The sequence below is a fragment of the Adiantum capillus-veneris genome, chromosome 6 (genome assembly GCF_014529385.1).
Source record: "Adiantum capillus-veneris isolate H3 chromosome 6, ASM1452938v2, whole genome shotgun sequence".
In the NCBI taxonomy this organism is placed as follows: Eukaryota; Viridiplantae; Streptophyta; class Polypodiopsida; order Polypodiales; family Pteridaceae; genus Adiantum; species Adiantum capillus-veneris.
The window spans coordinates 18,287,187-18,311,387 of NC_140936.1; the positions used below are offsets into that span (position 1 = coordinate 18,287,187).

The following is a 24,201-nucleotide window of genomic DNA, read 5'->3' on the forward strand; positions in this document are numbered from 1 at the left end:
ATGATCGAGTATCCATTGGTCAAGTTTTAGGTACCATTGTCTTGATGCTTGCTTTAAACCATATAAACTCTTTCTGAACCTACACACTTATCCTTTTCTTCATACCCCTTTGGTTGAAGCATGTGAATCCCCTCCTCTCCAAGTCACCATGAGGAATGTCGTATTTACATCCATTTATTCAAGATTCAAGTTTTGAGTAGCCATAAGACTTAAAATAAGTCTAAATGAATTTATTTTGATAACATGAGAAAATATTTCATTAAAGTACACAACTTTCTTTTTAGAAAACCTCCTTACCACAAGCTAGACTTGTAACTCCTTTTTTCATCTTTTTCCTCTTTCAATTTGTATTCCCAATTATTTTATAATGCTCGTTTACCTTTAGGCAAATCAACCGATTCTAAGGTTTGATTTTGTTGCAACAAGTCCATCTTTGCTTGCATACTCTTTGTCCACTTCTCTTGGGATTCATGTTGCATGACTTCTTTATATGACCCCGGCTCTTAAGAACCTCTAACCAAGAGATGGTTGAAGGAAGGAATGAATCTCTCTAGAGGTCTACTAACTCTTGTAGATATTTGGAGTATACATTGAAATTTCTCATCTTGTTGGCATTGTTGCAAGTTTTCACCACTTGCACTCTTTGAGTCTTATCCTAAAGCTCTAAGTACTCATCACCTCCATTCTTTGTTTGTTTTCTTTCCAAGTAGTCTTTCTACACATTATTTTCATTGGAAATAACATCTCTAATCCTGAAAATTTTATCATCTTTGGATCCCATAGGTGATATCCAAAGTTCACTTTTCCATAACCAATGCAAAAACAGACTTTACATCTAATTTAGGCCTTAGATTTCTGCCTATGTGCATGAAGGTCTCACATTCAAATACTTTTAAAAATGCATAGTTCACCTTCTTATCTATCCATGCACCTCTTTTGAAATTCCTTTGTTCAATTTTGTTGAAGATGATCGGTTTCTCAAGTAAATGGATGTACTTACATCAAACATGCCTATGTGCATGAAGGTCTCACATTCAAATACTTTTAAAAATGCATAGTTCACCTTCTTATCTATCCATGCACCTCTTTTGAAATTCCTTTGTTCAATTTTGTTGAAGATGATCGGTTTCTCAAGTAAACGGATGTACTTACATCAAACCTGCATATAGTCTCATGCTTCTTGCACACTCCATGATTGCCATATTCATACTTTTTGAAACTCCATTTTTTTGAGATGTCCTTGGTGTTGTCTTTTGCCTTTGAATTCCATTGCTAGCACAAAAACTTTCAAATGTTTTGTTGCAATATTCTCCTCCATTATCGGATTTGACACATTTCAACTTAAGTACTTGTTTCATTTTTCACAAAGGTTTTTCACCTTTGAAATATGAAAAATACATTGGATTTATTTTCATCCGATAAACCCATACCTTCCTAATCGCATCATCTATGAATGTCGCATAATACAAGGAACACCAAGGGAAGGTGTACTAGCAGGACCCCATACATCAAAATGAACCAATTTAAGTATTTTTCTTTTCCTTTCATTTCCTATTTTAAGAAATTTTACACTCCTTTGATCTCCAAAAACACAATCTTCATGGAACTCCAAGTCTACTTGATAGAAGTTTCTTTGATTGCACGATTTTCATTCCTTTGACAATCATGTGTATAAGCCGATAGTGCCATACCGCAACATCAACTTCTGTAGATGTTGCACAAATGAAAGATTGTGTGCTAACCGCACACAAATAGAGTATACCTACCTTGTCTCTCTTTGCAACAACCAAAGATCCTTTCAAGACATTTTTATTTTTGAATGGAATGGTACAACCTTTATCATACAACTGACCTATACAGATTAGGTTTCTGTGAAGAGAGGGAATATACATAACATCTTTAAGCATCCATTCATTTTCATTTTTAATTTTAACAAAAATTGTCTCTTTACTAAAAATTACACAAGCTTCATCATCCCCCAAATACACATACTCAAAATTACTTCATGTGTAATTTTGAAAACAAATGTTGTATAAGTGTTGCATGAAATGAAGCTCTAGAGTCTACTACTTAAAAAATTGACATATTATCCAATAAAAAGAATTAGAGCATCTTCCACTACTTTGTCTTCCACATTGGCTTTGGATATAGACTTGTTGTCTTGAGATTCAGACACCTTCTTCTTTTTAGACTACCAATCTTTTTTGACGTTTCTCTTATTGTCGCAATTCCAAAACTCTAGAAAATGACTTTTTCATGTAGCAACCTTGAGAGATCACAATTTATTTGGTTTATGTATATCTCCCTTATTCTTCCTCTAGTTCCTACTAACAATGCATCATTTGATGTTTCTCCTATGCTCATGCTTTGCATTTCCTCTCTTAAGAGAACACCCACAACATCATCAAACTTGAAAGTGTTTGTACCAAAAATGAAATTACTTATGGCCATCACAAGGCTATCTCAACTATCCAACAAAGAGGATAATATTAAGAGAGCTTGGACTTCATCCTAAAAGATGGATGTCACCGATCAAATCTGACTTATATTGGTGTTGAACTTATTTAAATGTTTTGTAACCAACCATTCTCTATTATTTTTCAAATGAACAATCGCTTCATGAGAAATACCTTGTTTGATATAAATGGTTTCTCATAAAGGACGTCAAGCAACTTTGTCAAGTCCTCAATGGTCTTTATCTCTAAAACATTGAATGACACCATTGATGCCAGGCAAAACCAATTTTTGTGGGGTCTTCCGATCAAGAAAGTTCCAAACGTCATCTGTCTATTGCAGTCTCCTTTGCAAGGCCTCCCATCGGCAAGTAGAGATCTTTCTGATAGTGATAATATTCGATATGTATCTTCCAATGTTCAGATTTTTTGTCATTGGTTTTTTCAATCTTCAACTTACCCCTCTCCGCCATCACTCCAACTAGATTCAAGGTATACTTTCCTTTATATATATATTAGCTATTATTAAATCTTGCTCTAAGACCAGTTGAGGATTTTCTAAGTAGCATGTAGAGTGATGCACTTATTGGAGAGAGATATTACACAAAAGAGAAAGAGAGAGAGAGAGAGAGAGAGAGAGAGAGAGAGTAAAGGCGATATAGAGAGCATGCACAAAATATAGGGTTTACTAAGTAGCAAGTAGAGTGATGCACTTATTGGAGAGAGATATTACACATGAGAGAGAGAGAGAGAGAGAGAGAGAGAGAGAGAGAGAGAGAGAGAGAGAGAAGGCGATACAAAGAGCATGCACAATATATATGTGGTGGTTCACCAAAGTGTGGGCTACATCCACGAAAAAGGAGCCACTCACTAGCTTTATAATTTAAATTTGAAGTAATTTACAAAGAGCCTAGAAGCCCTCAATGGTCCTATTGTTTGAATCTCTCTCTAGCTTGCAGTTCCAATTTTCATATCATGTATAGAAGAGGCCTCGTTTAATAGATGCCAAGGAGTCTCTATGGGATGCCCTCTCACATAAGAGACAGTTGTCTATGTATAGATGTGTCCATTGACCAACGTCCATACTGACCAACTTCCATACTTAACAATCTCCCACTTGAAAATTGATCGCTATTGGAAAACCCATGACTAATTTTCGTTGTGGCTTCTTATCCTTGAATACCACTTTTGTCAACATGTTTGTAGGACTCTAGCTTGTGTGCACTTTGCCAAGAGTTAGTTTTCCCTCTTCCAAAAGAGTACGCACGAAGTGATATCTCACTTCTATATGCTTTTTTCGTGAGTGAATGATTAAATTCTTTGGAAGGCGAATGACACTCTCATTGACATTGTATAAGACATAATTGTCTTACTTATATTTAAGCTCCTCTAAAATCTGAGAAGCCTTAAAATTTCTTTATTAGCATTTATAAGAGCTACATATTCTACTTCTATGATAGGTAGCAAGACCACTTTCTATAACATTGAAACTTAGCTTACTGTTGAACCTCTAATGGTGAAGACATAGCCTATAGTGCTTCTATGCGTATCTTTTTCACCTGCCACATGTACATGATTATATCTTGTAAACAAATGTCAGTACCTCCAAAACATAAAGCATCTGTGCTTGTCTCGTTTAAATACCTAAGTATCCTTTTTAATGGTAACCAATGTTCTTTACCTGGATTTTCCATGAAACTACTCAAAATTCCCTTTGTATGTGCAATATCTGGTCATGTCCATACCATAGCGCCAATGTTCTTTACTTGAATTCTCCATGAAACTGCTCAAAACTCTCTTTGTAAATGAAACATCTGGCCTTGTCCGTACTATGTCATATATTAGAGAACCTACTGCCGCAGCATATAGAACTTTAAACATATAAACTATCTCCTCTTGTGTCTTTGGACGCATATCCTTGATGTGTTTTAAGTGACTAGCCAAAAAAGTAGAAACTGGTTTTGCATTTTTTATTGCAAACCTTTCGTTTACCTTCATGATATAATCCTCTTGAGATAGTGTGAATGTGTTCTTTAACCTATATCCGTTGATATTTCTATACCAAGTATCCATTTTACAGTATCTAATTATTTCATTGAAAAAGACTTGAATATCTTTTCGTCTAGTTCTCTCATATCCTATATGCTAGCACTTGCAATTAGCATGTCATCAAGCTACAACATTAGGATAATGTACTTTCATCCCTCAAATTCTTGGTGTATACACAATGATATGAGTTGCATCGGTTAAATCCATGATTTAGTATTCGTCGAATTTTAGGTACCATTGTTTTGATGCTATACAAACTCTTCCTCAACCTGCACACCATTTTTTCCTTGCCCTTTTCTTTGTACCCCTTTGGTTGAATTAGCATGCAAATCTCCTGCTCCAAGTCGCCATGAGAGAATGTGAATACCATGTTTACATCCATTTGTTCAAGATCCAAATCTTGAGTAACCACAAGGCTTAAAACAAGTCTAATGGAATTCATTCTGACAATTGAAGAAAATATTTCATTAAAACCAACACCTTTCTTTCGAGAAAACCCCTTTACCACAACCCTAAACTTGTCTCTCTATTTTTCGTTTTCTTCTTCTTTCAACTTGTACACCCATTTAGTCTATAAAAATAGAGTATACACATAGAGATAGACTCATTATCCCTATTATGAAGGGATTGTTAACATTTCTTGCTTAGCCGTAACCTTCTCTAATGCTAGCTAACCCAATTCTATTTCAAGTGTAGAAAGAATTGGTATGTGTGCAGGTTAAAGAGGTTATTTGCTTATAAATCTTTTGCTAAATTTTGCAAATGCTTCTATTGTGCATGGTGAGCCTAAGTAGTTACATGGTGACATAGGAAACCAAGTTCCTATGCAAACGAAATGTTGAACCTATGTCCATGTATCTCTAAGCTATGTGTGATCCTTGGAGATGGTGCTTCTTTTGGTGTCATGTAAATAAAATGCAAAACCAGGTAGTGTGCCTTCTAAAGTATAGTCAATATATTTTCCTAGTCAGAGAGGTACCTCTCTATCTTGATATACAGCAAGTTGTCACAAATCAGCTTCTTATAATGATCCTCATGAGAATCAAATGGTGTGCAACATCTCATTGAGGGAGAAGTTTACAACTTTTCTAGTATATACGCTTCCCAATTTTCCCATCATTGCAATCGTGGAGTTCTCGAGTCATGCAGGAAGATTAATGCTTTTTTGGCTAGTAACTTTAGTAACCCTTGCTCTTGTTGATAATTATTTGCATGGCTCACAAATGCTAATGTTTATATTTACTTAAACATGCATATGACCATTGGGGGACACTTATGCCTATGCTTTCCAGGTTTGCCTTTTCTCATAACGCACAACATAATATTTTTCTCACTTGAATTGATGGTATTTACATAAATATGGAGCTTATATGTGTCAAGTAAACAATGCCCAATTACTATTAATCTGATCGTGCTCCCCATGATGGGTTAAAGACCTTTAATGGCCACTAACCTCATCCAAAAAGACTCAAATTGGCTACATTGCATTGCAATGCTAGGTAGACAATGCTCCATGTAGACGATACATAACCAACACCAACATGGTTAATCAATGCAAGATTTTCTGATAGTCTTACAATTGATAGTCATTAATAAAATCTCACAAGAGAGAAAAAAGCATGTTCCCTGTCTGTTCTCACGAGGGAATGCGCACCCCAATCCTTAATGGGCGTTCCTTCACTCGAAGTCCCCGTTCCATGCGGCTATGAAGTAAACACTAGCTTCATTTAAGGATGCTTCAAGGTTTTGTGCATATGCATTAGAAAACTTTATTGATGTCCAAATTTTGAGTTTCATAGTTTTTACAAGGCATGATTAAAAGGTCTGATGCATGCCAAGTTGCCAACCCAGATGGCATTTTTTATACTATCACTCACTACCTTTATTAGTCCATCATGAAGAAGAAGAAATAATTGAAGGTCAGAAGGAGCCCTGAACACAATCGACTGCAAGTATCATTCCAATCCATCGATTCAGCTCTCTGAGCATTCTCTCTGTTTATTATGAGGCTTGAAGAAGGTCATAAAACACAGCTGGCTGTTTCTTTTCCGAGGCACACATATTCTGAGGAAGCAGAAAGATGATTGATTTACTTGCTCAGGAAATTGGCAAAGCAAACTCAAATCAAAATTTCCATACAATCAAAACAGCTACAAAACCACAAACCTCAATTGCAGCTGCCAAGCGCATCAAGGTTGCTTCTGACCATGGTCCTCCAATAAGTTGTAAGCCGATTGGAAGGCCATGCTTATCATAACCCACCTGTATAGTTGATCCAATGGCACGAGAAGCTCTCTCTCTCTCTCTCTCTCTCTCTCTCTCTCTCTCTCTCTAAGGTCTCTTGGGTAGTTTTTTACGACGTAAAAATTCTCTTCTTCATCTTCTTCTTCTGTGTGTGTGTGTGCGCGCGCGCAGAGACCCATGAGAGTTCATGGGATGATTATGATTGTATACTTTCTCAATTGCACACCTCATTAGCCCTCATGTCACTGTCTGTCTTAAGGAGATCCTGAATATAGCAAAGATACCTGATGGAGGCTGACAAAACATCCACTGATGTCTTAAGTTCTAGATACCCAAGTGAAGAAGATCTTATGAGATCTAAGAGGAGCAAGAAGAACTCCGAACAGCCAAAAGTGTTTTCCAAAATATCGTGAGGGAAAGTGTAATCTCAAGGATCCAGAAACTTTGCGAACCAAATTTCAAGTATGCTGACAATTCCAATGCAAATGAGCAAGAGTCTCATCTTCACAAGAGCATCTTACATATCGAGCCGATGCAATGCGACGAGACTCTAGGTAATATCCAAGAGACAATATCCCTATAAGACATCTCCATAAGAATAACCTCTCTCTCAAGGAAAGGCCACTCATCCTGTGGCCTTTTCCGCCACCAACGTGTTGGTTTAATCATGTTCCATAATGTGTTGCAATGTTCAGAAATCCAAGGATTAGGCTCCGTCTTTTGATAAAGATGTTTGGTTGAAATTTGCATGAGTGAAATCACCATAATACCCAATCCTTTAACTCACTTCTTTTCTTAAAGCTTTCAGTTTCAAAAGCACCTTACATATTTGATTCAAGTTCATTTCACAAGCTTTTACAGACAAGGAGTAACATGTGGGAGAGAAATAGGAGCCTTTGCATCTCACTCAATGCACATGGGCACGAGCCAGCCAGAAAACACCCAAAGCCACTATTGCATTACAGATGCCAATTGACCTAAAGCTTCAAATTTAGCTGAATAACTCTCTATGTGGCTTCAACATCTACAAGCCATGACAGTCATTCCAAAAAAATTAAGCCTTGTTTAAGCGTGCCAGCTCAAACTTTGATTAACCAATGAGAGAAGGGGATGCTTACAGGAACTGAAATGGCTGGAAACCCCAGAAAATTTGGTGCCACAACAAATCGCATCAAATCTCCTACAAACAAAGAATGGGAGAGCGAGAAAAGCTGAGTTAGAAGCTTCTTAAAATTTCACCAAATACCTATTGAAAACAAGCAGCTAAGAGAGTGCCTTACCCCCTAGAACAAGATTGCTTTCACCAATTTTGGCTGCACTTTTGGGAATAACAGGTGCAGTCATCCTGTAAAATCAATACAGATAAGACAAAAGCCCTCTTGACTTATGTGGATACTGATGCTGATAGACAAAGATGCTTACGGTGTTGTTGGTGTCACTATGACATCCACAGTCTTGAATGCTTCCATATGATAAAACATGGCTCGTCTTCTGAAGATTGAGCTTAAAGGAATTTTAGATGCAAACAAAAGAAGGCTCTGCTTCAATTCAGAGCAAACAAACTGTTACCGTAATCGTTGAGCAGCAACATAATCACGAGATGTAAAAGACCGCATCAAAGCTAGCGTATTTCTGATTTCATAGGAGATGTCACACCGTCTTCTGCAGGCATGTATAGCACCCTCATAAACGTTTTTACTAGCCTCATTTACAAGTTGCGTAGATTGACCTTATTTCTTCAATTAAAAGTAGAGCATTACACAATCCACTACTCACCCGCTTGAATAGTGGGTATTGGTAGCAGCAGCAATCTCTGACCCAATGGTTACGACATGGGCCATTCGCATCTCATCCAGTTCTGGCAATTTCACATCATTTATCTGCACACCACCATAAGTTATTCATTAACTTCAAAATTTCATTTGCAAAGGTTGAAAATAACCTATACCTGCAAGGTAGTGATAACATAGCTGATAATCTGGAAAACTAGAAAATTTGTAATTTCAATTCATACCTGAACTCCATATTTCTCTTTGAGCTGCTCCAAAACCCTTTCGCATGCTTTCAATATTTCTGGGTTAGATACATCTTCAAACCACTGTAATTTTTGCTTCACCGAATGCATTAGTACGCTCTTGAAACATCTGGTTCCTTTCTTTTAAAATTGGATACATCATTTAAACTCTCACCTCTTTGTATTTCCCAAAAGTGATTGAGCCTATAGCTTTGGCAACATCAATTTTGCCATGCTCTGAGCCTTCCAAAATGGGAAAACATGGCAAACTCTGCAAGAGGTTATAGTACTGTTTTTAAGCACTTTTAAGTACCACAAAATGACCAAACGTTTCTTAAGGTATCAACAAACAAAGGAGTTCCAATCAAAATGAATGATGAATTGCCAATAACAGCCACAAGATGCACTTCATTCCTTTGCACACCAGCTTTATTAGTGGCTGATGCATTTAGCATGCAAGATGCACGCAAGTGTTCTGATTATGTTTGCAATAATCTCAAAAAAATTACATCTTGAGAGTCTTTGAAATGATTTCACAGAGTTTGCCATGCTCTAGCAGACGACACATTCAGAGGAAGGTGACAAATTGTTCCAGAGCAGTAGCTCTCAGCAGGATCCCAGGATACTGCACTATTTGTTCATGCAACTTTCCTCGATAGAGCTCCATAAATTAGTCAATCTTGACACCCTCATCCCTCTCGCAGATCATGTCACCAATATAATTACCATCCTCGCTTCCAGGCCATTATTGAGAGGCATAGATCAGCTCCTACCAGGTTCTTCACAGAAGAGGAGTTTGATGCCATGAAAAGCAGCCCATGAAAGAGTTTATGTGATGGGACCTACAGTGGCCGCCCACTTAGGACATCAGGCTTTTGCAGATCTGCTACCAGCGAGCTCGATTGGTTCACTTGTTTGATTACATTTTTAGCATATGCTAACTTAGTCTCTCATATTTATTGTCTAGTACCTTTGCATCATATGACAATGATGTAATTTTTCTTGTCTCATGGGTGGACTTTTGCAGGTAATATAATTAAAAAGACATTTCATTTCATTTCTCAGAGTATAAAAAGAAAAATTAAATATGTGCCTTTACAGCTTGTTCTTGATATGATAAAAATAAAACCATAGCAGCCAAGTACAGGATGGTACGGCATATGCGGCAGTATATAATATGTATTATGCATATAGTTCTTATTATAAAAGAGGTGGATGTATAAAACGCAATATTTTTTCAGAATATATGATTTTCTACAAAGAGGTAGGTGTGAAAACTCTATTAGAGTGAAGTGCTTTTCAAACTTAGCTGTGAATATCATGAAAAAGGTTTAAGCATGAAACCAGAACATGAAAAAGGTTAAGGATGAAACCAAAACATGAATTGCTTTTTCTAATGGTACATATGATATGTCCTTATGAAACTTTATCAGAAGTAAGCGCATGTTTTGGCTGTCATGAATTAAACTAGCATTATTTAGTTGGCTGGAGTTTTTATTACACAACAACCTCTCTCAAACAGTAGCAATTGCTAATGAGAAAAGTAACCAAAAGGTATACAATAAAGTATTTTTCAAGTTACATTCTTTGACTTTCTCGAACTTCAACTTCTCTACCATTCACAACATTCTTGGAGAATCAAGATTGGTTCAATCAGATTGAGAAAGAAGATAATTACTGGCTTGGAAACTGTAACATCATTTGGCCTCGATCCAAGCATGGCAGCATAACTGCAAGATAGGGTTAATGTTCAATAGCCAAAAGTAAACATGCTATTAAACAAAATAATATCAAGTAAACCGATAGACACTAATAGCAATCAAATGATCATGAAGAAGGTAAGCGCTCTTGAGAACTTTTAGGCTTGGAGGTTGTAAAACAGCTTGATTCTTTGGTCCTCTCTGACTAAAACAAGAAAGAAAGAAACATAATATAACGTCAAGTCTTCCAATTGAGACATCATTTTGTCTCCTGGATGAGCATTTTTCTGGCTTTTGACCCTGGCTCTTTACATCCAAGGCTAGACATAAGCATTCAATGAATTTGGTTTCTAACTTGAACAACATGGCTAAAAAGCCTGACATTAAAAATGTTGAATATACTGAATATTTAGCATAGTCTTATTCAAGGGTGCATTCACTGTGCAAGCGTAATTTCTTTACTCAGAGAGTGGTCTAGAAGCTATGGGCACATTTCTGAGATGATGAAGCAATTATCCCTGCTCATTGAGAGGAAAGTGAAACTACCTAGTGACTCAATGACAGCAGGAAGAGGTAAGAAGTATGTCCAAGAAACTTTGTTAGCACACAGTATCTTTTATCAGATTAAGATGTTATGCACCTACACGGGTAGCCTTGAAGCCTCTATCTAACAATCCTAAGAAACTCTCATAAAATCCTTTCATTTTAGTGCCTTTAAGCATGGATATGATAGGACCCTTTTGTCTTCTTGTAATTAATGAGAGTAGTCTCAAGTTGTGTGGACTATCTAACAAGGCTAGTTTCAAACAGTTGTAACACCCTTTTGCAAACTTGTGCAGAGGTTCCATTTTTTTGTAGAATTCTTGCTTCACTGAACTGTGACATGCACAGGTTTTTCCTTCCAATGACAAGTTTGTTTATCAAGACACGCTTTCTTTAACAAACGGCAATGAAAGACCACAAACAGCTTGGCAATGCCGCAAAACAAAGAATAGTATCAAACCTCCTTACACAAGTAGTAAGTCTTCAACAGTGCTTGCCATGGGTGTTACGACCTCAACTGTCCAACCAAGCTCCAAGACTCTGCAGAAATTACAAGTGTTTAAAATGATACTGACCAGGCACAAATTACTTAGGGGGTCAGGTCTTGGGATTAAAAATATTCTTTGGGGTGAGCTGTAATATTCTTATAAGACCCGTATGTCTGTATGTGTGTGGGTATGGGTGTGTGTGTGTGTGTGTGTGTGTGCACGTGCGCACATTGCGCGCACACACACACACACACACACACACACACGTGTGCGCACATGCGTGGACACTCCCAAGTAAAGACAATTGCAAATTGCGTGCAATTGTCTTTACTTGGGAGGCATTTCACTTCCGCAATTTGAGGTCCTCTATGACTGTTTCTAGCCTTGGATCCACCCATTTTAAGCTTTTATGTCTTGTACATGATTGTAATTAATAAAGATGTACTCATCAAAACAATGTGTGTGTGTGTGTGTGTGTGTGTTTGAGAGAGAGAGAGAGAGAGAGAGAGAGAGAGAGAGAGAGAGAGAGAGAGAGAGATGAAATGAAATGATATAAAAACACCTTCAAAAAGGCCAAAGTGACCTATGAGACAGAAGAGTTTACAAATGGTAAATCTGATCCAATGTCTGTGTAAAAGACTGAAACTGAATTGATCTGAAGTGAAATGAAATGAAAGGCTGAAATGCTGGAATCAAGATCCTATCCTAAGATATCCAGCATTGGTCATTGGCAAAGCTCATCAATGTCCTCCTCAATGAGTACTGTGACTGGGCGTCTCCCATGTCGTGCCAGAACAGTCCGGACCCTCTGATGTAGCTTCCACCGATGTCTCGATGACCCTTGCAGTCGTGGGTGTCTGGATCTCCCAAGCTCAGTGGCCTTGTCAATCAGTGTACCCCTGGTACACGTGGACTCTGAAGTCTGTTGTGATGCCTGTTCATCTGAATGTCGCGTATGTAATCTGAATAACTCAGTGATCTCCCTCTGTGAGTGTCTCCTACTGTCTGGTCTCCTCAAGAGGCTCTCCCTATGTCTGTGCAGCTCCAATAAAAATAGACCAAGGCATCTCTGATCCTGATATCTCATAACTTTGGCCAGCGGTCAAAACCCTCTCTGAATAGGCAATGGAAACAGCCTCGTATCTCATAGTAGACTGGGCAGTGACATATGTGATGTAACTCTGTCTCTGGCTCTATATGGCATAATTGACAAATCCTAGCCTCTGCTAGTACTCCTCTAAATTTTCCATCCTCAATCTCTAACTAATGTGATGATGTGAGCATCTGTCCAATAACACATCGTAATTCATGGGATAGATGAGTGTCCATGTAGGCGAGTCTGGTCACAAAACCATCCTCTGTAAGCTCAAGGTAATGCTCTCTGTAGAAAGCCATCTTCATGCCAAGCACACGCATAGGTTGTATCCATGTCCTCCTAGTGTCTAACTGAATCAACTCGTCTGAGGAGCTGAGTGATCTCTCGGTCCGTGTGAGAGACAAGGAGGGTGCGTCCAACGAATACTGGAAAGGGGGTAATCTATCCATGTCAAAACCATGCACCAAGCTGTCATCTGTACATACCAACAAGAGGTGTCTCCCTGTGAGGCAAGCTATCGAGAAGATTCCAAAGCTAGATGGGCATATCTGTCTCTGGGGAGATCCCAGATACTGTGCATGAAAGAAATGGATCTCATAAGTGCCTCGATGACCAATGGGGGAGCAGCGACCTCTGCACGGATAATCTCATGCGGTACAGAGGCCTTGGCCCTAATCATCCGAGAAATCATAGAGACGAGAGGCCTCTCCATGCACTTCCATCCATCAGTACTGCCAGCCAGGGCTATGGTGGTCCACCGATGGCCCTCATATATATACCCCATAAAGCACAACTGATGTGACCAAAGGGTCGAAAAGCCATAGTTTTGTTCGAGGTTCCTGAAACCGAACCTGCGAACACATCCTCTTTATCTTCCATAAGGTCGCATATGCTCTCTTTAGCCTAGTCTTTGCTGCTCTCCTCAAAGAAAACATTGGGCCACTAAAGACCACACCAAGGTAAGTGTATGCGTCTGTATACTCCACCGTCTCCCGACCATATGCAAAGGTAGGTGTAGATCGCCTGACCCACTATGGTGTGGTGTTGAACACCATAACCTTGATCTTGCCAAGGTTCACCGATAAGTCGCTATCACTAGCAAATGTGTGCAATGTATCCAAATGTCGTTGCATTCCCTCTGGTGAATCTGAGATCAACAAAATATCATCTTCATTTAGTAGCAATGAGATCCAAGTCCCTGCTGACTGTGCTTCTTTGTCGCCTCCCCTCTCAATGTAATCTGAAACCTCATCCACATAAATACCAAATAAAGTAGGGGAGAGTGGACTACCCTGTTTCACCCCAATAGTGAAGTGAAAAAGCTCAGACACCGCCTCGGGAGTGCGATCCTGACCCACAACTATCTTGTACAGGGCCATGATCCCCCAAATCAGCTCTGTGGGTACACCCATCTTCTATAACTTGCACATCAGTCGCGCTCTAGGGACTGTGTCAAATGCTTTGCGAAAATGAATCCTTCTCACATTGGCGTCCTATCATGCTTATGCTGGTCATTTACAAAGTGATGCCGAAAATGATCACTACACGTATTGAAGATCATTTGTTCTCTGGCATATATCCGGCTTAGTATGGATTCATTCCTCACCGAGAGATTATGGATAATATTGCTTTCATCGGAATTTGAGTATGCAAGCTATACTGGACAATATGTACTTATCATGCAGGTTGATATAGAGAAAGTGTTTGACAATGCTCATTGGGACTTCATTGCACAGATAATGGCGGCCTTGGGATTTGGGTCCAAAATGCGTGGTGTGGTCTATTTTCTTTATGAGCATAGTCAATCTTCCAGAATAATTGATGGTGAGCTGACTCAATTATGGGATTTTGGTCGATCGGTCACGCAAGGATGCCCTTTAAGTGTTACGTTGTATGCTATCGCTACACATCTTCTATTCTTGTATCTAGACTCCTTGACAGCATCTGGCCAATTACATGGATTGGAATTATCGTCTCGTAATCATTTTGTGGCGCAAGCGTATGCAGATGACTCCATGTTTAGGCCTAGAAATCAACTAGAGGATGTTTGATGTATCATGGAAGCTCTACATGTTTATGGATTGGCTGCACGTCTGCACGTTAACTTCCAAAAAATCTAAACTGTTGTCGTTGCACCAAATGGATTGGCACTCTTTATTATGGCCAGGTGAGTTAGTGAAACCTGATCAAATTGTGACGCATCTTGGATACCCGCTGGCTTGGGTTGAGAATAAACTTAGGTCTAAATTGCACTATTGGAAACTATCTACTTGGCCGCTGCATGTAAGACTCAGAATAGTGTAGTCCATCTTAGTGGCATATATGTAGTTTTTCCTACCATCATTGCATTGGCCACCGCATCATCTTCGAGCACTCCTCCATCCACTTCGCATCCAATGCAGGATAGTTCTTGAATTTTACCAAGAACCACCTAATCACTTTACCTTTAATCTTTCTATCTTTATGTGCCAATATCTGTTTTGGAACGAGTATCTCTCCACTCCGGTTTGCTCATCTGGCTCCCCATCATCGAGCACATCGCCTTTACAAGGTTTCAAGAGACTCACATAAAAAGCATTGTGAATCTTCCAAGTATCAGGCAGCTTCACTTTAAAGGAGACATCATTTATCTTTTCTTTTATCTAGAAAGGTCCATAGTATCTCATGCTAAGCTTTGGAAAAAGCCACTCCTTTCCCTTTTTCTTTCTCAGGCATGCCTTCTCAAAACGTAAGAGCATCCAATCGTCTTCCTTTAATTTCAAGTCGCGACGGTGTCGATTAGCTGCCTTCTTGTGTCTTTCCTGAGATTCTGCTAAAGCCTCCCGGACCTTGGCAAAAGCAGTATCCAAGTCCCTCGTGTACTGGTCGGCTTCAAAAATCTTATCTTTCATGCTTAGGAAGGGTGGAACCTTCATAGCACCTTCAATAATCTCAAATGACGCCTTCCCCGTCGAAGAGTGGATCGTGTTATTGTAGGCAAATTCCACCAAGGGTAAATTTTTTTCCCATTGAGTCTTCTGATCAAAATTGTAAGACTTCAATAAATCCAGTACGACTAAATTTGCAATCTTAGATTGCCCATCAGTCTACGGGTGGAAAGATGACGAGAACTGCAACCATGTACCAATGTTCTCCCAAATAGCCTTCCAAAACAAACTCGTGAATTGGGGATCTCTATCAGAGACGATTGTCTCAAGCATGCCATGTAATCTGAATATCTGGGCAATGAACAGTCTCGCTAAATGATCCACCTTGACTGTTTTCTTCACTGGAATGAAATGAGTCTGCTTGCTAAATCTGTCAATAACAGTCCAGATACCATCGTGCCCACTCTGTGTCTTCGGGAGATCAAAAATGAAATCCATAGCAATACTTTCCCAGGGGCGGGTGGGAATGGGTAAAGGCTGTAACAATCCCTATGCTTTATGCCTGTCAAACTTGACCTTCTGGCATACGAAGCAACTACGTACAAAGTCTTCCACATCCTTCTTGAGTCTTCAATAGTAACAGGGAATGGCCGTTTTCAGGTCTCCGTTCCCCATTCCCATTCCAAGTTTCCATTCCGAATCCCCGTTCCGTGTTTCAAACGTGAGTACCCGTAACAGGGAATGGAATTTTGTTCCGTGTTCCCGTTCCCCGTTCCCGTTCCAGTTTCCCGTTCCTGGTAACTATGGAGTCTCGGCCAAAAGAAGTAACGCTCCACACCTTTCAAGGTGGTATCAGTGCCGCGGTGACCCATAAATGGTGGACAGTGGAATTCGGTTAGAACCTTTTCCCTCAACGGCTGTGTAACGCACAACATTGTTTTCTTCATTAAGTAGCCATTCCGAATGGAATATCTTGCTACTACCTCCCCATTCTGTATTCGATTGAATACATATGAAAAATTTGGATCTGTGGCGTACTGATCGACCATGTCCTCGAAGCTTCTATGATGAATTGCGGAAATAGCTAAGACTAACGGCTTCCGGGACAAAGCATCTGCCACCAAGTTCTTTTGTCCTTGCACATAGACAATCTGGAAGTGAAACTGTGACAAGATGTTGGCCCACCGCATCTGCTTTTCCGAAAGCTACAAGAAGTAGCGTAAACTCTAATGATCAATGAAGACCGTAAATTCAGCTCCGAGTAGGTAATGTCGCCACTGAGTAAGAGCATAGATAACCGCCAAAAGCTCTTTCTCATAAATCTGTGTTGTCAATTCGGCCTTGAAAACAATTGGCTCCCATAGGCAATGACATGGCCTTCTTGCATTAAGACCACACCTAGACTACAACCACAAGCATCACAATATACTTCGAATGACTTTTGCAAATCCGGCCAAGTCAAAACTTGTCCCGTAGTCAATTTCTCTTTCAACGTCTGAAAGGCAATCACCTCTGTGGGTCCCCATGAGAAAGGGACTCCTTTCTGTGTCAAGATATGCAAAGGAAAATCAACCTCTGCAAACTTTCTAATGAACCGCCGGTAGTAAGAACATAAGCCCAAAAAGCTCCTTACTTCATGAACATTCTTCAAATCGGGCCGATCACGTATAGTCTCAATCTTGGCCGGGCCCATCTCTACTTCTGCTGCTAAGACAATGTGTCCCAAGAAGTATATCTCTAGTAAGAAAATTTCACTCTTCTTGGCATTGATCACCAACTTGTGATCTCGTAATGCCTGAAAGACCCGTAGCAGATGATGTCTATGTTCTACCTCATCCTTGGAGAAGACTATAATGCCATCAAAGAAAGTGCCAACAAAAGATCTGTACTCTCTGAAAATCCTGTCCATCATCCAGTTAAAAGTCACTGCAACATTGGTAAGGCCAAAAGGCATCACCAAAAATTCATATAAACCGAATTCGTCCGAAAAGATGTCTTGTAGACATCTCCTGGCACGATTCGGATCTGATGATATCCGCGTTTCAAATTGATCCTACTGAAACAAGAGGATCCCGGTAATTTGTCAAGAATATCATCGATCCTCGGAATCGGAAATCTATTCTTGATGGTGATTTTATTGAGAGCTCTATAATCAATGTACATTCTCCAAGATCCATCTTTCTTTAAAACCAACAACATAGGAGAGCAGTAGGGTGAAGTACTCGGCCGGATAAGACCCTTTTCCAAGAGGTCTTTCACTTGGTTCATAATCTCTTCATTCTCGGCTCGGCTCACTCGGTAAGGTGGCCGGTTCGGTGGTGTGCTTCCAGGTATCAGATCAATAAAATAGGATGATCCTCAGGACGAGATGGTGGCAACTTGTCTGGCCGGCCCTCAGAAAAGCAATCGGCATGAGTGTGGAGAAAATCTTGACGTTCTTTATCAAGTTCAGACATACTTGTCCTGTGTTCATCATTTAACTCTTTCAAATAGATCAAGTAAACAAACAGACTGGATTTCATTAATTTCGAAACGGCTGAAGCCGATAGAATAAGGAAAGACTCGCCCTTCAATTTCACATCAAGTACAAATTTTCAGCCCTTTTCATTTGACAATGTCGCTTTCTTCGCCCGATAATCGACCACGGCGTTGTTCTTATGGTACCAAGGGACTCCAAGGAGGACATCATAACCTTCCAAGGGCATTATATAAAATTCCTCGTGCCCCAGGTCCCCTTGACAATGCAACCAAAGTTTGCCAATGACAGGTGTAATGGCTGTCCCATCCGGGAGCCGCTAGAACTGCCTCTGCTTGTGGTCCCATCCGATCGGGTGTAATCTCGAGCCGTGCCACCAATTCACGTGAAATGAAGTTGGCCTTGGCTCCTCCATCAAAGAAAATCAGGGCTTCTTGATCTTTCACTTTGCCCCAGCTCGACAAAGTTTTGTACTTTCATCAATCGTGCTTGGGTCAATACCCATGCAATCTGGAACCAGCTTTGCTTTCATCTTGCCTTTTCTGCCACGTTCCTCAGTTTCTCTTGAACTCTTTGGCCTGTCTTCATTCTGTTCTTGCTGTGCCTTTTTAGGGCACTTCGCGGAGACGTGGCTATGTTCCCCGCATCCAGAACACTTCCCCTCTTTGATGTAGTTGGCCCTCTCTCGAAGAGTGAGCAGGGGTCGTGAATCCTTGTCTTTCTTTTCTTGGGAACTCTTTCTCTTTCTACTTTCATTATTAGAAGTCTGTTGGGTTCTCTGAGTCAAGATCTCATCTGTGGGGTAAGTCAAATTGCCCGAATTTATCGCAAAACCCTGTTTCGCATGGCCCATCAATTCTTGAATAGAATTTGACTTTTCTCCCAAACAGTAGTCTTGGATCTCTGTAGGAAGTCCGCAACAAAATCGCTCAATTTGTTCTTTAAACGAGACCTTAAATGAAGAGGCTAGTAGAAATCTCTCGCAATAAGCGTCCAAAGAATCTCCCTTGGTCATCCATAGATGATTCCAAGAAGTTCGTATATCTCGTTTATACTCCCGAGTCAGCCAAGAAGAAATAAAAAGCCTTTTGAATTTAAGCCATTTAACCGGAGCTTCCTTTCTCAGTAGAAGGGTGGACCACCATGTTCGAGCATTTCCCTTGAAGAAAGATGTAGCCCTCCGAATCTTGGAGTGCTCTGAGTAATGCCCTCCAGAGAAAGCTATGTCAAACTGCTGTATGAAGGCCAAAGCCCTTGCAGCATCTCGCAATCCAGAAAAAGAGTCAACCTTAATTGATTGTCCACCTTCTTTGAATTCTCTTACTTTCTTGCTTTTATCTTCGAGGAAGTCATGAGGTTTCTTGATTGCCGGTTTGATGGATGGTTCTGTGGCCTTCTGCCACTAGGTGTGTACTTCAACGAGGGATTGCTAAGTCAAAAATTTTGCAAATTTTGGATCCTTTGCAATTTTGATCATCTGCCTTGTTGCCTTGTCAACTAATTGTCGACGTTCCATCTCTTCAATCTCGAACTGAGTAGGCCGAGGTGGGCCATACTCTTCCTCTGATTGCTCATGAGAATCTTCTCCGTGATCCCCTCCCACATTCGCAGATGCAAAAGAAGTCGACTGGTTTTTGTTGGAATCCATAAGTGCCGCGAGAAAAGGATCGGATTTCCCGGTAGAAGAGAAATCGGCCGCGCTCTGATACCACTGCAACAAACTTGGACACCCCAAGTCAAGATTCTACCGCGACCCAGCAGAGATTTACTTCAAAACAATTCACAATTCACAATTAGGTTGACACAGCCCAACGTAGTTCCGTGCCAAGAGGTATTGGCCCCAAAGACAGGCGCCCCTTTCGGTATTTCTTTTTGTAATTTCTGTGTTCAAAGTACAAGAGAGCGGGTAGGTGCTCAATCTCAGACTCTACGTCCAGATGCTCTGAGAAGTGAGGCCTTGCCCACTTATTTAAAGATACAAGGGATGCCCAAAAGCAGAGCCCCAAAAGCACTTGAACTCAAAAGCTTATAATCTTAAAAGCAACTGTCCCAAAAGTTGAAAAAATCAGCCAGCGCAGTTTACCGAAATCCGTACAACTGCATGTGTCATGTCAGCACTTTTTCTGCTGCAAATCCGGAATTCCGTACGGATAGCCACGTTAGCCTGTCAACGCATTATGCGGGGGTCCGTACTGGTGCCATGTGGCCATCTACCACACTGTGTGTGTGTGTGTCTGGAAGCCTGCCACGTCATCAGTTTGTGACACTCTAGTCAATACAAAGGTACAAAATAATGAGGGATGCAAGAAGCTGCTAAGAAGATAATCCTCCAGCTCAAAGTAAATCCAGCATCGGTCGATGTCGGATCGATGCTAGGATGCCCTCCTTTGTAATTATGGATTGCTGGATCTCCCTAGGTCCATTGCATGGTCAATCAGTGTGCCATGGAGGTGGGATCCGAACTGTGCTGTAGAACCTGTTTTTCTAGCTGTCTAGTGGTAATGGCTGGCCTAAAATAGTTCGTAACCTACTGTTGAGTCTGTCTCTCTAATCGCCTCAACAAGCAATCTCTATGTCTAGTGGTAATGGCTGGCCTGAAATAGTCCGTAACCTACTGTTGAGTCTGTCTCTCTAATCGCCTCAACTCAAGCAAGAATAGACCCAAGCATCTCTGAACCTGGAATCCCATATCTCTGGAAAGTGGTCCAAAACCCTCCGTGAATAAGGAATGGAAGCGCTCGCAAATCTCGTAGTATGTGGAGCAATGACATATGTAATGCAGCTCTGTCTCTGGTGTGAGGATGTGCGTATCTGACCACTAGCACATCGCAGCACATATAATAAATGTGAACTTCAGCAAATACGAGTTCAACACGTGGAATTGCAACAACTTATCTCGTTGCCGGCTGTCCAAAAGGTTTTGGACGGAATCAAGAAGCCGCAAAGAACAGATTCTAATGGGCATCAAGAAAATCCTGCCGGTGGTAACAACCCGCAGGAGGACCCGCAGGAAAAAGAGACATCTCCAAGGTACTTTCTTTCATCAGGTAGTTTGAGGTTGCTTTTGCCAACGGGAATTTCACCAAAAAATCCAAGTTGCATCATGTTGGGATGCATCTCAAGAAGACGACAAGCAATTGGTGGTTAGCCAAGATCATGGAAGGTACACAAGCCAGAAAGCGGCCTCAATTCAAAACTGAAATTTATGAACACTTTCTTCCGCCTGACTTTGAGAAGGACATCGGGAAGGAATGGGACTGGCTCGCCCAGAAGAAACATGAGAAATTCACGGCTTATGTTGACAAGTATTGGTCAGTTCTTCTGAAAGTTACGCCTTTCATGATGGTTTCCTATGAGGCAAAGATGCGGAATTTTGAAGCAAGCCTTCAACCACTGCTTCGGAAGAGAATGAAGGTGTACCCGTACGACCACCTTAAGCGGATAATGGAGTCGGCAGGACCAAGCATCTTCGAAGAAGAAACAATCGAAGAAGGAACCTGCTCCACTGAGCTCGAATTCAATTCCTGAAGTGCAGGGGAATATGGAAACAAAAAAAGGAAGCATCGGCTCCTTGAAGGCTAGGGATTTGTGAACAACCAGCGAGTGTTGATCCTCTACGACCCTGGATCGACGAAGAACTTCATCTCACTGAAAACTGCAGAACGCTTGGGCCTCACACCGGCTCAGCTTGGGAATCTAGTCACTTCTGGGATTGAAATTTGAGGGGTTGACCACTAGTGCAACTCCAGTGCAAGGAAAACTCAATCTTCGGATTGGCGAGTACAAGGACCACGAATCATTTTTGTTGGCACCCATCGAGGGATGCGATATCATCTTGAGTATGCCATGGCCCTATCATATGCAACCGGTCCCAGATTATGTAGAAAAGACCCTTACCTTTAAGCATGAGGGCAAGAACATTAAAATTTTTGCCGATGCAGAGGATTGGCTATTCCCTATGGTAAGCCATATCTCCATTAAAAAGGAAATAAAGAAGTTCGTTTCTGCTTTACTTGATTTTCGCACGAGAAAAAGATAAAGCTAATGAGGGTTTTCTCTCTAGTTTGGAAATTAAGCGTTTTCAATTTCGTGAAAAGTATAAAGATTGTTTTACAGACACTCTGCCAGATAAGCTACGGAACGTCCGGAAGATGATCGTATTGATCTCGTACCGGGTAGCTCTCCCCCAAACCAACCCCCTTATAGGGTAAGTCTTGCTCAGCAAGAGGAAATTTTGAAGCAAGTCAACGAGCTTCTGGAAAAGGGTCTAGTACGACCAAGTACTTTTCCTTACTGCTCTCCAATCTTACTGGTGCACAAGAAAGACGACACGTTTTGAATGTGCATAGACTACCGATCTTTAAACAAGATCACTGTCAAGAATCGCTATTCGATTCCTCGGATTGATGATATTTTCGATAAGTTTCAGGGTGCAAGAATCTTAAGTCGCATTGACTTAAAGAGCGGGTATCATTAGATACACAAAGCCCTTGAGGATGTCCATAAGGCTGCCTTTCGCACAATCTTGGACTTTATGATTTTTTGGTAATGCCTTTCGGCTTGACCAATGCTCTTGCCACATTCAATCAAATGATAAAGGCCAAAATGACCTATGAGACCAAACTAATACAATCCTTGTGGATCTAATCCAATGTCTGGGTACAAAATGTCTTTTAATTTATAAAGTGAGACTTTATAAACTAAAACTAAAATCGTCATACTGAAGTCATCATCATCATCATCATCATCAATGCTTGAGGATGTCCGACATCGGGCATTGTCGAGGAAAGTATTGCATTGGTTGCTGAGGAGCTTCGTCAATGTTGACCTCTATAAATAGTCGTACTAGGCGTCTCCCATATCGTGCTAGAATAGTCCTGATCCTCTCATGAAGCCTCTGTCGATGTTGTGGTCGCCCTCGTAGACGTGGGTGTCTAGCTCTCCCGAGCTCACTGGCTCTGTCCACTTATATACCTCTGGTATAAGTGGGTTTTGAAGTCTACTGTGAAGCATACTCATCTCGCTGTTGAGTCCCTGCTCTAAAGAAGTCAGTGATCTCCCTCTATGAATGTCTCCCACTGCCTGGTCTCCTCAAGAGACTCTCCCTATGTTTCGACAACTCTAGCAATTAAAAACCCGAGGCAACTCTGATCTTGATATCTCATGACTCTAGCCAACAATCCAAGCCCTCTCTAAATAGAGTGTGAAAGTGGCCTCCTATCTCATAGTATACCGGACCATGACAAATGTGATGTAACTGTGTCTCTGGCTATATGGCACAACTCACATATCCTGGCCTCTGTTGGTACTCTCCTAAATCTTCCACTCTCAATCTCTAGTTGATGTGACGATGTGCGCATTTGACCAATAGCACATCGTATCCCATAAGATAAATGAGTGTCCATATAGGCCGGTCTGATCACATATCCATCCTCTATTAGTTGGAAAAGATGTTCTCTATAGAAAGCCATCTTCGTGCCCAACTCTTGTATCGGCTCTATCCATGTGCTTCTAACATCTAGTTGAATCAAATCCTGACGGATAAGTCTAGTGATCTCTGTCCGTGTGAGAGAAAGGGAGGGTGCATTCAAGGAGTACTGGAATGGAGGCAGTCTATCCATGCTGAAGCCATGTGATTGAAACCATGATATCATCTACCCATACCATCATGATTTGTCCCCCTATAGCGCTAGCTGTCGGGATGACTTAAGGGCTAGCCGAGCATATCTGTCTCTGGGGAGGTCCTGTAAATTATGCATGAAGGAAACTCATCTAGTAAGGGCCTCAACTACGAGAGGGGGGACAACTAGCTTGGCTGGAATAATCTCATGTGGCACTGAGGCCTTAGCCGGAATCAGCCAAGAGATCATAGAGACTAGAGGCCTCTCCATCCATCAGTACTACCACCATAATTACCCGGAACCAGAACGGGGAACGGAACGGGAACGGGAGGGTCTAGAACGAGACGGGAATGGGGAGGAGGAAGGGGGGCCGGAACGGGAACGGGAACGGGGCCGGAACGGTAGACTAAAGTAAGGCTTGAATTACCTCCATTTAGCTTAGTTGCAAATCAACTCCTAAAAAACCCCAAACCTGCCCTCAAACTACCCCAAATATCTCCCAAACAACTCCAAATCTGCTCCCAAATGCCTACCTTTTTTGCCCCAAACGCCTACTGCCCCATTCCGGGGGTACTGCGTTCTGCCCATACAATAGAGAACTTTCTATGGATGGTCTGCCATGGTGGTCCATTGAGGGTCCCCAAATCTGA

The 24,201-nt window shown here is 40.9% G+C and overlaps 1 protein-coding gene across 9 annotated transcripts in view; it reads right to left on the reverse strand.

Moving 5' to 3' along the window:
* Positions 1–6,029: 6,029 nt before the first annotated feature.
* The window catches only part of FAAH (fatty acid amide hydrolase), a 95,357-nt gene continuing 77,185 nt past the window's right edge, over positions 6,030–24,201 (reverse strand). For 8 of the 9 annotated variants that reach the window (XM_086514041.1, XM_086514037.1, XM_086514035.1 and 5 more), the window contains 11 exons: positions 11,472–11,543; positions 10,439–10,490; positions 8,936–9,031; positions 8,761–8,844; positions 8,523–8,626; positions 8,316–8,408; positions 8,169–8,237; positions 8,027–8,091; positions 7,865–7,926; positions 6,669–6,764; positions 6,030–6,566 (listed from right to left, as the gene is read on the reverse strand). In XM_086514041.1, the coding sequence (XP_086370167.1) occupies positions 6,504–6,566; positions 6,669–6,764; positions 7,865–7,926; positions 8,027–8,091; positions 8,169–8,237; positions 8,316–8,408; positions 8,523–8,626; positions 8,761–8,844; positions 8,936–9,031; positions 10,439–10,490; positions 11,472–11,543 (856 nt within the window). In that variant the 3' untranslated portion in view covers positions 6,030–6,503. The remainder of the gene's footprint in view (positions 6,567–6,668; positions 6,765–7,864; positions 7,927–8,026; positions 8,092–8,168; positions 8,238–8,315; positions 8,409–8,522; positions 8,627–8,760; positions 8,845–8,935; positions 9,032–10,438; positions 10,491–11,471; positions 11,544–24,201) is intronic. The other variant, XM_086514039.1, reaches the window with a different exon arrangement.